Here is a 14,840-nt window from a genome sequence, read left to right on the forward strand (position 1 = left end):
CACCAGGACGGAGGGACGCCTCGGTCCCCTCACCAGGATGGAGGGACGCCTCGGTCCCCTCCCAGGACGGAGGGACACCTCACTCCCCTCACCAGGATGGAGGGACGCCTCGTTCCCCTCACCAGGACGGAGGGACACCTCAGTCCCCTCACCAGGACAGAGGGACGCCTTGTTCCCCTCACCAGGACGGAGGGACGCCTCGGTCCCCTCACCAGGATGGAGGGACAGCTTGGCTAACATTTAGAAGCACTGTGACTTCACTTGCAGAGCCTCGTGTCATAAGACCAAATGGACCGACACTGAGACTATTCCTAATGTGGCAGCATCTCATCGATGGGAGTGACGAGGGCCACCTAGCAAGGCCACTGCCTGGGTATGATGGTCACCTCATACCAGCAACAGGCTGCTCTCCAGTCCACAGACTGGGGTCCACCCAGCGACACCCCAAGGTCTGTTCCTTCCAGAGATGCACTTTCCCTGTGGCCTGTGGATGTGGCAGTGCGGTCACTCTGGGGCCAGGTCTGCTGAGTGTGGCGACCCAGGGAAAGGAGGTGGGCCCTCGCTGTCCATCACCAAGGCCGAGGGCCATGCCCCAGCCCCACCAGGGTGTCTGCCCTCCCGGGGGGAGGTGGCCAGGAAGGTGGGATTCCATAGCTGAGGCCGTCAGTCCGAGCCCCGGGCCTCCTTGCCCCATGCCGCCTGGCACTGGAGGGAAAACAGCTGCCAACCCAACATGCTGGGACCTGGGGATCGAGTCCCAGCAGAGCCTGAGAGCCTGGGGCAGGCCAGGAGCCTGTCCATACAGTGAACCCACGTAGGGAAAGGTGGCGGGAGCCATGAGATGCTAGCGGGGTCAGGAGCGCCTGAGGCTGGTGGCCCAAGGGGCCTGCTGTGGTGCCTCCTCCACGGGGATCGTCCCACACGGCACGCAGCCCCTCTGTCCCCTAAAGGACACACGGCTGTCACAGAAGCCTGTTCTTCAGGGAGCATCACCGCTCACAGCCCACAGACGCTGGCAGCCTCCAGTGACCTCATCTCTGAGGACAAATGTGCAGTGAGAGGACTGAAATTTTGGGGTCACCAAGATGCGACAAGAGGACAGGGGGCCCCAAGGGGGGCCATGCGTGTTCCTGGGGCGACGAGGCCACACGCTAGGATCCATCACATGCGGGGGCCTCAGGGTGCATCTGGCCCTCGGGGAGCCTGTGTGAGCGGGGCTGATGCCCTCAGAGGTGTCAGCAAGGGCCACAGGCTGGAGAAGGGCGTGCCCGGGGGTAAGTCCATGGGCGTCCCCGGCACACAGGAGGGAGGGGGCTAGGGAGAGCGGAGAGCTCACCTCCAAGGGCCGGGGCGCCTCTTCAGTCTGGGGCCAGCACACCTGGCAGGTCCTCACTACCTTGGCTCAGCATTGGCAACAGTTCAAAAGTTTAAAGTGGCAATTAAAGGAGAAATTCCACACAAGATACTGAACTGCTGGGGGGGTGGGGGGGTGTGGTCTCAGATTCCGCGCCCCCCCAGCCTGAATCGTCACCATGCAGGCCCTGTGTCCAGCACTGCCCACCTGCCATCCGGGGGTCACAGCCAGCCCTGGCCACCCCCACAGCCACCCCCAGTCGGCCTCGCCTTCCTTCCCAGGTGCAGGGCCCCTCCTGGTGCCTGTGGCCCTTGCTGACACCTCTGGTGGCCCTCAGCCAGCCGCAGGTGGGGGTCAGTGCCCCTCCTGGGCTGGGACTGGACCCTAGGATGAGAAGGGAAGAGCTAGGACGAGCCCAGGTTTCCAGCGCAGCCACACATGGCCAGTGGTGCCAGTGATGGAAACAGAGAGGGGCCTGGGGCTTCTCACCTAGTGAGCGTTGGGCCCTGAGCCAAGGACACTGGATACTGCCAAGGGCAGCTGGGACCCTCAGAGCCTCCTCTTGGCCAGCTCATGGCTGTCCCCCAACAACCCCAGGGGACCTGTTTAAGCTTGCTCTCCTTTGGCTGTGAAGGTGGCAGGTCCGGGAAGTGGCCGAGACACCCCCCCCCTTTGCTGCTGCGGCCCCTGGTCACTCTCAGGCGAGGACCCAGCCAGTGTGGGCCGGGGTGGGGATAGGGGCCGGGAGCTCAGCCATAACTAGACTCAGAAACCGACTTCTCGACTCTCATGCCTGCAAGGGAACTGGCCCCATCCTCCGACAGGAGCCACCGTGGCCAACGTTCAGGGAGGAGCACCAGGGCTCGGACGAGCTGCGCTCCTGGGAGGTTGAGGGCGGAGCTTCCAGAGCTTTCCGGTGTCTTCCTCCAACCTCATGAGCAGCTGGGCAGCGGAGAGCCACGGGCGGTCGGGAGGGGAGGCCAGCCCGACACCGAGTCTTTGGCTCGGGACAGTGGCTGAGGAAGCGGTGCTCAGCGTGACGAGACTGCCCGTCCTTCATGGAGGCGCCACTGTCCCTTCACCCGGGCTTGGCGGTAACGCAAATCAATCAAGTGTGACTTTGCTAAAGCCGGCTCCGAGCATGGCGGTCACCTGCTGAGCGTGCCCGTCACGGGAGGCAGGTACCCCAGTCTTCTATTTCACCACCTAAGTGCTTCGGTGTCACCGTCACATCTGCCCATGCTTTATAGGACGATAGAGGACAGGGTGACCAACTCTGGATCAACACGTGAATGACACTGGATTAGGAGACTGGCTATGTTTACTAAACAATACCAGAATCCAAAATTGTGCGTGCAGTGTGATGGCTACCTAAAAGCAATAAAACTATACGAAAACACATTACAACCCAAAGGAAACACATGACCTTTTCTGATGGTGTCTGAGTGCTCAGTGGTAAATAGCCCCACACTTTCCCTAATTCCTGAACTCTGTGTGGAGTAGCCACTACCGTGGGGACATGGGGGCAGCACCCGAGCTCCGGCTCTCAGGTGGGCCTCTCGCTGGCCGCACCCCCCCCCAGGCTTCATCTGTGAACCAGCCAGAGTGCCCATCGCACACTCGGGACAGGAACACGCCCCCTGGGTCGTGCCCCCACACAAGGTGGCTGTTTGGGCCACGTGGCATTACTGGCCAGATCTACCCGCTCACACCCAGGTTTGCCAGGAGGCCCCCGAGCACCCCAGGCCCAAAGGGAACTGATGATTATGTTCCTACACCTTTGGGGACGGTTCCTTTGCCTGAAATTAATAGAAAATTTACCGATTGAGATAACGATAAACATGGCACATTCAGCCCTTGCCTGAGACGATCCAGACCCAGATGAACGCACGCACGTTTTAGAACCTCCTGGAAAGAGAACACGAGCATGACAGCCCGAGGTGGCCCCTACGTGAATGTAAGTGTCCACGTCCCGAGCCTCACTTCTGCCGTGAGCGCCCTGGAAAGGAGCCGCACGGTGAGGCCGGGCCGGCGGCGTGACCCACCTCGGGGAAGTAGTCCTGCGGGAACTTCTCCTTCTCCAGCATGGGCGTGCTCTCCAGCGTGTCCGAGTAGATCTCTTTGCCAGTGACCTTTTTATACTTCTTAGCTGGAAGAGAGCAGGGATGGCGTGAGTCGCCTCATCACGACACCCCAGCCAGCAGCCAAGCGCTGCACGGGGTCCGCGTCCCGCCCACGCAGCCCTGTGGGGCCCGGGCAGGCCAGCTGCTCCTGGGGACACCCGTGGCTGGCACACTGCCGCCCCACCTGGAATGTGACACTGCACTTCATTATCCCCTAAGAGCTCCCAGCCGGTAGATTTACGGAGGCTAATTGGCATCCTCTGTTAAAACGTGAGTATACTTAAGATGGCTGTGGAATTACCATTTGCTCACACCTTAATACGAATTTATTTAACAACATTGATTTCCTCCGTGCATCCAGCCAACATCACTCATACCCAAGGACAAAGGCTTTCTATGCGAGACAGGGACAGAGGGGCACTCCCCAGTTACCTGCCTGTCACCTCACCGATGCGGCTCGTGCGCTCCAGAACCAGCTGGGCCGCCTCCCTGTCACCGGCTGACCCCCTGCACACAGGGCTGCTCTGGTTCTCTAACGCCTGGGCCTGGGCCTGAGCCTTCCCTCAGACGGGGTCCCCACGCCTTGGTGGGGTCTGGTGAACAAATGCACAAGTCTATTCCTCAAACCTGTGGGGGACCCAGGTCAATGGGGGGCTGCCAGCCTCCCCACAAGATGCCACAGCATGTGGGCCTGCCGAGACGAACACAGGGAGACCCCAGCCCAGACGGCCACTGGACCTGCTCCCACCAGCTGCCAGCCTCGCAGCTCATGTCCCTCTGTTCCTAGGCCACCAATGCCTGCGCCAGGGTGATGTTAGGAGACTCTTGGGGACCAATAAACGACTAGCTGTGCTGTCAGAGGGGTCATGCTCTGTGTCCCACGAGCAGCTCGAATCTGTAGTTTCTGGAGGGCCATCCACCCCAGGGACCCACAGGCGTGAGGCAGGGATGCAGTTGTCTTGGGACAGGGCGCCAGGCCCTGCCACTGTGAGTTGGGTAAGGAGCAAACCCCAGGCACAAGCACAGCACGAGAGGTGGGCATTTGGAGCCCCAGGTGTTCATCTGGACGAGAATTTTAGCGACTTAGGTAACATGGAACAGAGCACGTGAAATGGAGCTGTTCCTGGGATAGAGCTATGGGCACGCTGTACCCACTGTTTTCTGCTCTTGTTCCCAAACACAGAGATGATGCACTGAGATGACCTCACTGCGTCTGGTTCTGAAGCTGGTCCCCTGAGGTCCCCTTACCAATCACTGTCACCTCTGAAGGCCCAGCCCCAGGGGCGGGGCCACAGGCTTCTGTAAGTAAACGAGTGACCCCCACGTGGCTGATTCCATTCATAACACCATTTGTGACTGGAAATGTCACAGAAGCACGTCTGATCACAAGAAGCTCCTACCGCGACCATCTACCACCTCTGTAGGACAGAACCTATCAAATGTCACCCACACGGCTGGCGTCACACTGGGGGGACGTGGACGAGGGCCTGCACAAGCACGGCACGTTGTCTCCATGAGGCAGGCAGATGACATAATACAACAGTGGGGACAAAGGCCCTGAGGAGGACAGGTGTCCCACGGGCACCGCGGCGGTTCTCACGGGCTTCAGCTTGCAGTGTGGGCTCACCATCCACCTCACCCCAGTCCCTTCCATGGCTCCGGCCCCTTGGAGCACAGAGAAGATGGGCACGGGACACAGACATGGAACATGAGATGGGACACAGGACACAGATAAAGACACAGGATGTGGTTTGGACCTCTGGGTGCACAAGGCTGGGGACAGTGTCATCCTGGGAGAAGGCACGGAGCCCCACGGCACGGGGCACACACCATTACCGAACATGGCCACAGGGAGAGGCCTGAGTGACATTGACAGAGGAGCCAGGCCAGCCGGGAAGGAGGAGGGGGACGCTTCACACACAGGGGAGCCACTGCCAGAGCGAGGGGGTGGGGCCTGTCTAGAGGGATGAGCACGGGAGCAGGAAGAGGAAGGGGAGCCCCGGGCCCACGAGGTGACCTCCGCTCCTCCCAGGTGGTCACCTCGTCCTGTACTGGAAGGTGCTCGATCACACTGAGCTGCTGCCATCACCGCTGGGAGGGGTGGCCTGTGGGGCTCTCAGACCTGCTGACCCCCGGGTGGGGAGCCGGTGGCACCACTCACACTGTCCATCACCGACAAGGGCAGCGTGTCCATTTCCATGCTGCCCTCCCCAAGGGCCCTCAGCCAACAGCCAGGGCTCAGCGTCAGCCTCACCCATGCCTGAGGATGAAGAGCATTCTTCCTACAAGTCTGTTCAGGCGCCGGGGTCCTCATGGCCAAGGCTGACACACCACAGTAGGTACAGGAGCCTGTTCGTGAGCGGCAAGGTAGTGGGAAACCCCAGACAGACACTCTGGGCAGATGCCCAGGACAGACACCCCCCAGATGGATGTCCCCAGGGCGGACACCCACAGGATCGACACCACAGGACAGATGTCCCCAGCATAGATGCTCCAGGATGGACGCCACCCAGGATGAATGTCCACTGGACAGACACCCACCTCTGGGACAGCTGGCCCCAGCCCTCAACGCACTAGGTGTGTGCCGACACAGACAGACCAGCAGTGCATTCACCAGGGACAGCCATGCTGCACAGCAAGGGTCTGCAGTATTTTATGTAAATGCAGAATGGGGTGGGGACTGCAGGAAGGCAATTTTGCTCAAGACAAAACCTGTGTCAACTTTGAGGAAAGAGAAAGATCGGGGGAGGTGTGAGGGTGGGAGAGGCCTTCGTCCTCTGTTAAAAAAATAGACTTTAAGTTTAGAGCAGTTTTTTTTTTTTTTTAAACAGTATTCTTTTTTTTTTTTTTTTTTCAAAGATTTTTTTATTGGGGAAGGGGAACAGGACTTTATTGGGGAACAGTGTGTACTTCCAGGCCTTTTTTCCAAGTCAAGTTGTTGTCCTTTCAATCTTAGTTGTGGAGGGTGCCGTTCAGCTTCAAATTGTTGTCCTTTCAGTCTTAGTTGTGGAGGGCGCAGCTCAGCTCCAGGTCCAGTTGCTGTTTTTTCTAGCTGCAGGAGGCACAGCCCATCATTCCTTGCAGGAGTCGAACCGGCAACCTTGTGGTTGAGAGGACGCGCTCCAACCAACTGAGCCATCCGGGAGCTCAGCGGCAGCTCAGCTCAAGGTGCCGTGTTCAATCTTAGTTGCAGGGGCAAAGCCCACCATCCCTTGCGGGACTCGAGGAATTGAACTGGCAACCTTGTGGTTGAGAGCCCACTGGCCCATGTGGGAATCGAACCGGCAGCCTTCGGAGTTAGGAGCATGGAGCTCTAACCGCCTGAGCCACGGGGCCGGCCCTTAGAGCTGTTTTATGATTACAAAAAATAAGCCTTTTATTTCGTTTTCTTGTCTTATTGCATTTGCCAAGATTTCCACTACGAGGTTAGATACACGAGAGTGAACAGCTTCTCCTTATCACTGATCTGGGGGAAAAGCATCTACTTTCTCAGTGCTAAGTCTTAGATATTTGTGGCTTTTTGCATCAAGTTGAGGACGTTCTCCTCTATTACTTGTTTGCTGAGAGTTTCTATCATGAGCGGGTGTTGGATTTTGTCAGACGCTTTTTCTACCTATTGATGTGATCACGTGATCCTCCTTCTTTAGCCTGAAAGAACGATCCAGGAAGTTTCCCTCTGCTTCTGTCTTCTGGAAGAGATTGCAGAGAATTTCCTCCTTAAGTGTTTGGTAAAATTTACCACTGAAACCATCTGGGCTTGATGTTTTCTTTTTTAGAAGGTTTCTAATTATTGATTCAATTTCCTTAGTAGGTAAATGCCTATTCAGACTATTTAGTCCTCCTTGGATGAGTTTTGGTAGATTGTATCTTTGAAGGAATTGGTCCAAGTTATCAAATTTATAGGCACAGATTTGTTCATAATACACCTTTAATATCCCTTTAAGGTCCAAAGGATCAGTGGTGATGGCTCCTCTTTCATTTCTAATATTATTAGTAATTTGTCTTCTTTTTTCCTTGGTTAGCCTGGCTAACGCTTTATCAATTTTATCGATCTTTTCAAGAACCAACTTCTGGTTTTGTTAATTTTCTCTATTGAGCTTCTCTTTTCAATTTCATTGATTTATACTTCAGTTTTTATTTCTTTTCTTATGCTTACTTTGGATTTCAATGGTTCTTCTTCTAGTTTCTTAAGGCAGAAGCTTAGATTATTGAGTTTATGTCTGACTTTTTTCTAATATATGCATTTGCTGCTACAAATACACTGCTTTCACTACATCCTATAATTTTTGTAACCTATACGTACTTTCATGTTCATTTAGTTCAAAATATTTTAAAAATTCCTCTTGAGATTTCTTCTTTGACTCAGGTATTATTTAGAAGTGTGTTGTTTAATATCCCAAGTATTTTGGGATTTTTCCAGTTACATTTCTGTTACTGATTTCTAGCTTAATTCCATTGTGGTCTGAAAATATACTTTGTATGATTTCTGTTGTTTTAAATGTGTTGAGGTGTGTTTTATGGCCCGGGATGTGGTCTGTCTTGGTGAATGTTCCATGTAACCTGAGAAGAATGCACTCTGCTGTTGCTGAATGGATTATTCTATAAATGTCAATTATGTCCAGGCGACTGATGGTTCTGTCAAGTCCTTGAGTTCAGCTCATTCTCTGCCCGCTGGGTCTGCCCATCTCTGCGGGAGGGTGTTTAAGTCCACTATCACAGTGGATTCATCTGCTCCTCCTTGCAGCTCTAGCAGTTCTGGCCTCATGCATTTTGATGCTATTGTTGGGCGTGTACACATTACGGTTTGTTACGTCTTCTTGGAGAACTGACCTCCACTACGTACGTAATGCCCTGTTTATTCCCGATAATTTCCCCAGGTCTGAATTCTGGTCTGTCTGAAATTAATATAGCTACTCCTGCTTTCTTTTCATCAGCGTTGCAGGGTATATCTTTCTCCATCCCTTTGCTTTCTGTCTTTATGTGTCTATATATATTTTAAGTGGGTTTCCAGTAGACAAGTCACAGTTAGGTCTTGTTTTTTTAAACCACTGACAGCCTGTCTTTTAATTGGTATATTTAGACCATTCACATTTAAAGTAATTAATGATGTAGTTAGAGTAATATTTGTAACTTTTCTATTTATTGCCTTTGTTCTTCATTTCTTTTTTGGTGTTCCACTCCTTTTCTGCTTTCTCTGGTTTAATTGAGCATTTCATATGATTCTAATTTCTCTGTTCTTTTAGCATATCAATTATACTCCATTTAAAAAACATAAGTGGCTGCCAAAGAGTCTGCAATATACAGACGAATCCAAGTTTATTTACAATGAATCCAAGTTTATTTTCGAATAACACCATATATCTTCATAAATAGTGCAGGTTCATTTTAACAGAGAAATCCCAATTCCTCCCTCCAAACCCATTGTTTGTTATACTCACCCAATGTATTGTTGCTATTAATACTTTGAACGAAACTTATCCGTTAGATCAATCAGGAATAAGAAAAATAAAATATTTCATTTTATTCTTTCTCTAACACTCTTTATGTATATCCAAGTTTCTGACCTGTATCATTTTCCTTCCGCCAAAGAGCTCCTTTTAACATTTCTTGCAAGACAGGACTACTGGAAACGAACTCCCTCAACTTTGGTTTGTCTGAGAAAGTCTTTATTTCTCCTTTACTTTTCAAGGACAATTTTGCTGGATACAGAATTCTAGGTTGGAGGGTTTTTTCAACAACTTAAACATTTCACACCACCCTCCTCACTTGCATGGTTTCTGAAGAGAAGTTGAATGTAATTCTCATCCTTGTTCCTTTATAGGTCCAGTGTTCCCGCCCACCCCTCCCCCAACTTCTTTCAAGACGTTCTCTTCATCTTTGGTTTTCTGCATTTTGGATATGATATGGTTAGGTGTAGATTTTTTGGTATTTATCCCATTTGATGCCTCTAAGTTTTCAGGATTTGTGGCTTTGTGTCCATCATAAATTTTGGAAAATTGTTGGTCATTATTGCTTCAAGTATTTCTTCTGTCCCTTTCTCTTACTTTTCCCATTACACACATGCTACACCTATTGTAGTTGTCTCACAGTCGTTAGACATTTGTTCTGGTTTTTGTTTATTTGTTTGTTATTTTTGTCTTTGCTTTTTCAGTTTGGAAAGTTTTTAGTAACATATCTTCCAGTTCATTGATTCTTTCCTCAGCAATGTCCAGTGTGATGAGCCCATCCAAGGCATCCTTCATTTCTGTGTTTTTGATCTCTAGCTTTTCCTTTTAATTCTTTCTTAGATTTCCATCTTTCCTCTTATGTTGCCCATCTTTTCTTGCATGTTGCCCACTTGTCCCATTACAGCCCTTGGCATATTCATCATAGTGATTTTTAACTCCCAGTCTGATCATTCTAAATCTATGCCATATCCAAGTCTGGTTCTTATGCACACTTTTTCTCTTCAGAGTGCATTTTTACCTGTTAGCATGCCTTGTAGTTTTCTGTTGAAAGTAGCTCATGAATAATTGGGTTGAAAGAATTGTGGTAGACAAGCCTTTCACATGAGACTTTATGTCTATCTGGCGAGGAGCTGGGCTCTGTTCCTGTGTGCCGGGCTGCGTTTCCTGTCTGCCGGGCTCTGTTCCTGTCTGCCAGGCTGCGTTTCCTGTCTGCCGGGCTCTGTTCCTGTCTTCCAGGCTCTGTTCCTGTCTGCCAGGCTGCGTTTCCTGTCTGCCGGGCTCTGTTCCTGTCTGCCAGGCTGCATTTCTTGTCTGCCGGGCTCTGTTCCTGTCTGCCGGGCTCTGTTCCTGTCTGCCAGGCTGCGTTTCCTGTCTGCCGGGCTCTGTTCCTGTCTGCCAGGCTGCGTTTCCTGTCTGCCGGGCTCTGTTCCTGTCTTCCAGGCTCTGTTCCTGTCTGCCAGGCTGCATTTCTTGTCTGCCAGGCTCTGTTCCTGTCTGCCGGGCTATGTTTCCTGTAAGGTAAGAGGCTAAAACACCCTCCAGTGTCCTTGTTCCTATCCCTCTGCTGTAGTGGGCTTCCTGTGACTCCTTCTCAGACAGAGTGTGAGCTTTGCAGGACTTTCCATCATGAGGCCTTGCTGTGATGATGGTGAGGGAAATGTTCTATTGTCCAATGTTAGCTCTCAGTATTTCTGTCAGCATGTGCCCCACACGTGCTTCTCAGCACCAGCCCTACGTCAGGTGGGGGCAGGAAGGCAGAGGGGCTGGTGCCGGTCAGGCCCTGCTGAGACCCCAGGGGGGTGGGCCCTGAGGAAATGGGTTCCAGTGAAGAACAGGGACTCTGGGCAGACTTCAGAACAGCTACTTCCCCGTCCCTGCCAGAAGCACAAGGAGGGGTTTCCTCTGATCATCACCATGAGAACGTGGTGGGCACCCCCCAAGGCTGGGTCCCCAGGCATCTCTCTGTCTCCAGCCAGCCCATGCTCAGCCCCCAGCATTGCTCAAGCACCTTTTGCTGTTCCGACCAGTGTGGCTGCAGCAACGGTCTTTTCCGGGTAAGCTCTGGGGTCCCAGGGCCACCTGCCCGTCTCTGCAGTTTGGGGGCAGTGGTTTGTCCTGTGCTGCTGCTGCACCGAGGGGTCTAAGAAGAGCCGTCTAATTCCAGTGTGTTTGGCTTGTTTCTTGCTGTGAGGATGGGAGCGGCGACTTCCAAGCTCTTCACATGTTGAACCGGAAACTGGAAACACTTTCATCCCTTTTCAGCTGTACCTTTTGCGTGTCCTGAAATTTCTATCTAGGTAGTTATTTGTTAAAATTCAGGCTAGTTCATTCTAAACGTTTATTCAAACTTTTCAAAAATTCTGGGTTGCTTGTGCTGTAATTTAATTCAAGGCAGAAGAGTGAACTCAGAGAGCAGGGGCTGCACAGCAGGCAGCCCACCCCCGCCTGAGACGCCAGTCGGCCCCCCACCCTGCTCCCCCCACCTTACACCCCGCCCCCCGCCGTGGGGCAGCAGTGACCTGCTGTGCTGGGCCACTGTGAGCGTCCTGACTGACATGTGCTCCTCACACACACGAGTGCTCAGTGCACCCACTGCCTGTCACCGTCACAGCTCCTGTCACTGACAATGGCCCTGGGTGAGGTCACAGTCCCTCTAACACATGGTTTTAAGTGAACCGAGGGCCAGCGGGTACTTTATGTCGGATCTGATTCAGTAATAAAATATGTCTGCAAATGGTCCTTAAAGAAAGGACAAGTTCAATGGAGTGGCCAGTACATGTGTAAGTTGTGGCACAGCCCCACCTGCCACGTGCTGTGGAACGTCCCCTCCATCATCACTCACTCAGCTTGGTTGCTGGAGGACACGACACACCAATGCCTGGTGTCTAGTAAGATCGTGGGGAGAGTGGCCTCTGGCTTCCATCTCTCGCCAAGTTCCGTAGTGGAAAGTCAGGTGCTTGTGTTTAAAAGCATGTAAAGAATCCTCATAAAACAGGGCCAGTGAAAAATCACCCTGCTGGCTTGCGTCCTGTTCTCAGTGCTGATGAAATCGCTACTCAAGCAATTTAGACAAGACTCTACTTCTCAATTTCGTAAGAGGCGCTCGGCCTCCCAAGTGAGCAACGGTAATGAATCTGAACACACTGACATAATTAGTTGCTCTCCACAGTTATTACAAGTTTAACGACATTTCAAATTAATGTGATCTGGCTCAACAGCCTAAATGGAGTCCAGAAGAATTTACCCAGAGCATGAAAAGATAACAGCCCGGGAAGGTAACTGCACAGACGCCCGACTGGAAACCCGTCAGCCTTGAGATCCCCGAGACGCACACGAGGGCTGTGCCTGCACGAGCATTTTAGGGTGAATCTTCTCAACACGGACACACGGGACTCGCCCGTTAGACACGAGACAACATGTTCCACAAACACGCTCTTGTCCATTCTCTTCCTGTTTTTGAACATCCCATCTTCTCATTCTGCTTTCATTTTTTCACATTTATAGGGATACAGATACAACACCTCTTCATTCTCCTCTTAACTCTAAGACAACCAGAAGCCCCTGCCTGATCCCGGGGGGCAGAGGGGTGGCTGGGGTGGGGAGCCGGGAGCGATGGCTGGGGGCCGTTCCGGGGGGGCCGGCTGTCTCAATTTCAGGGAAGCCCGAAAGCCAGGTTTTCATACGAGGCCACTGGTTAGGGGCTGCAGCAAGTGACTCAAACCCAGACCTGCCAGTCCTCTCACAGAGACACTGGCGGAAGGGACCGGAAGCGCGAGCCCACTGGGCAGTGGGTATTGAGTCCACCAGGACAGGAAACCCCGGGAGGATTCCTGGGTAGCTGACAGCATGGAGTCTTACCTTTGAAGTCAAACTGGTAGATGTTTTTTAAGGATTCGTGCAGGAAATAAAAGCTTCCTAGTGCCTGCAGAGCAAAAGAAGAAACCAGGTGAGAGACCGGCCCGGGGAGGTTCCTAAGGCAGCCATGAGCGGAGAGTAAAAAGCTGCGCGTTGTACTTTAGTCGCAATCACTGCGAGACGACGTGTGGACCTACCCACAGCCCACACGAGGGAGCACTGCCAGCGGCTTCTCCTCCGACCGGCACCATCGAGCACCGTCTCACTTCCGCCAGGACACCCGCTGTGAGCAGGGCCCAGTGGGCGAGGGCTCAGTGGAGTGGGACTGCCCCCAAGCACAGGGACACGGCTCCATCATGGCCACACGCTGGCCCTGGCCCTGCCCACCCAAGGCTCCCACAGGCGGCACGGGCACTGGCTGCTCTCTGCCCAGCCTCCTGCTACCTCATCCTCAGCAGGGAGCTGCAGCAACTTCTCCAGGGTCAGCAGCCTGCCCACCACCAACTGGACAGCAGCCAGGGCAGCTGCCAGGTGCCGGGAGCTATTCTGGGTGCCGGGGGGCCATCCTGCTGTCCCCACCCAGGAAAAGGCAGAACTGCAGTACGCGTGCAGTACACTGCTATATGCGTGTGTGTGTATGTGTGCATATATGTGTGCATTGTATGTGTGTATGTTTATGCATGTGTATATATGCATGTACATGTGTGCGTGCATACATATGCATGCATATGTGTGCAGTGTGTGTGCATGTGTATGTGTGTGTATAACTGTGTGTACACACACATGTGCATGTCTGTGTGTGTGCATTGCACGGATGTGTGCATGTATACACACAGGCATAATGGGCAGATGTGCGTGGATGTGCGCCCATCTGCCCTGGCCTTGGGGTTCCCGCCAGGTGTGACTTCAGCTCCACCATCTGTGCTGTGCTCGGCAGGGAAAGCTGGATCAGCAGCGCTGAGCAGCGACTCACCTCCCATCCCTGACCAGGCCCCGCACACTTTGCACCAGCACACGCACCCACACACAGGCACACACATCGGCGTGCCTGATGAAGGTGGTAGAGCGCCACAGCCATAGGCCGCATTGCCAGGCCTCCCTGCCCTGCATCCCGACTACCACCCAAATGCAAGCCACTCGGGCCAGCTGACACGTGACGGACGCCTTTGGGGAGAGAAGGAGCCCCCCAGAGATACAGTGTAGCCTGCCGATTATAGTGGACTTCACGGTCCACAAGTGCCTCTGCCGCTCGCAGGCTGTGCAGACAGGGAACCTGCACCTGACCCTGGGCCCAGGCCCCGCCCATCCTCAGCCCTCTGGGTCTCTTTTTCCAAATGAAAATATTGTTACAGTGTTTCTCTTTTCCCAGCATTATTGAGATGCAGTGACGTGTAACATTGTATAAGTTTAAGATGCACAACGTGAGAATTGGGCGTTTGTTACATGGTGAAGTGATCCCCACAATGAGTTAGCACATCCGTCACCCACATAGTTCAAGTTTGTTTTCCTGGGATGAGAATTTTTAAGACCTTCTCCCTTTAGCAACTGTGAACACACAGCACAGCGCTGTGAGCCAGTCAGCACGCTGCACAACAGTCCCCAGGAGGGAGTGTGTGACGCCACTGGGTGCTAAGAGTTGCGTGACGGCAGAGCATCAACGGGACGGCAGCCGGCGGGGCCGCGGCACACCCACCTCCCACGGCCGGCGCCCGGCTGCTCTGTGCCATTACACAGTTGGGGCACTCGGGCCACGGACAGTGCGTGGGCCCGCGGAAGAAGGCTGTTGGCTGCACCCGGGGAACTCGGACCCACCGCCATCAGTCCTTTCAAAGGACATTTTCTCATTTGCCTCAGGTAAAGCACTCAGAAACAGTGTAAGTAAATCAATGGCACTGCAAACATTTAAACCACTCCCTCATTGAACGGGATAAAGCTAATATAATGTTATGAAGTTTACAATAAATAAATGGAAAATAACTTGCCAACGCAGATATGGAAACTGTAATTCATAGAGTCAGAAAATCCATAATTAGCTCTAATGAATATTTAAAGTCAAAGTTT

The 14,840-nt window shown here is 52.9% G+C and overlaps 1 protein-coding gene across 2 annotated transcripts in view; it reads right to left on the reverse strand.

Annotated features, from left to right (window-relative positions):
* The window catches only part of INPP5A (inositol polyphosphate-5-phosphatase A), a 168,719-nt gene that overhangs the window by 56,318 nt on the left and 97,561 nt on the right, over positions 1-14,840 (reverse strand). For both annotated transcript variants that reach the window (XM_019728303.2, XM_019728304.2), the window contains exons 5-6: positions 12,783-12,846; positions 3,400-3,503 (exon numbers count right to left, since the gene is read on the reverse strand). In XM_019728303.2, the coding sequence (XP_019583862.1) occupies positions 3,400-3,503; positions 12,783-12,846 (168 nt within the window). The remainder of the gene's footprint in view (positions 1-3,399; positions 3,504-12,782; positions 12,847-14,840) is intronic.

This window comes from Rhinolophus sinicus, linkage group LG07, assembly GCF_036562045.2.
Source record: "Rhinolophus sinicus isolate RSC01 linkage group LG07, ASM3656204v1, whole genome shotgun sequence".
Taxonomy (NCBI): Eukaryota; Metazoa; Chordata; class Mammalia; order Chiroptera; family Rhinolophidae; genus Rhinolophus; species Rhinolophus sinicus.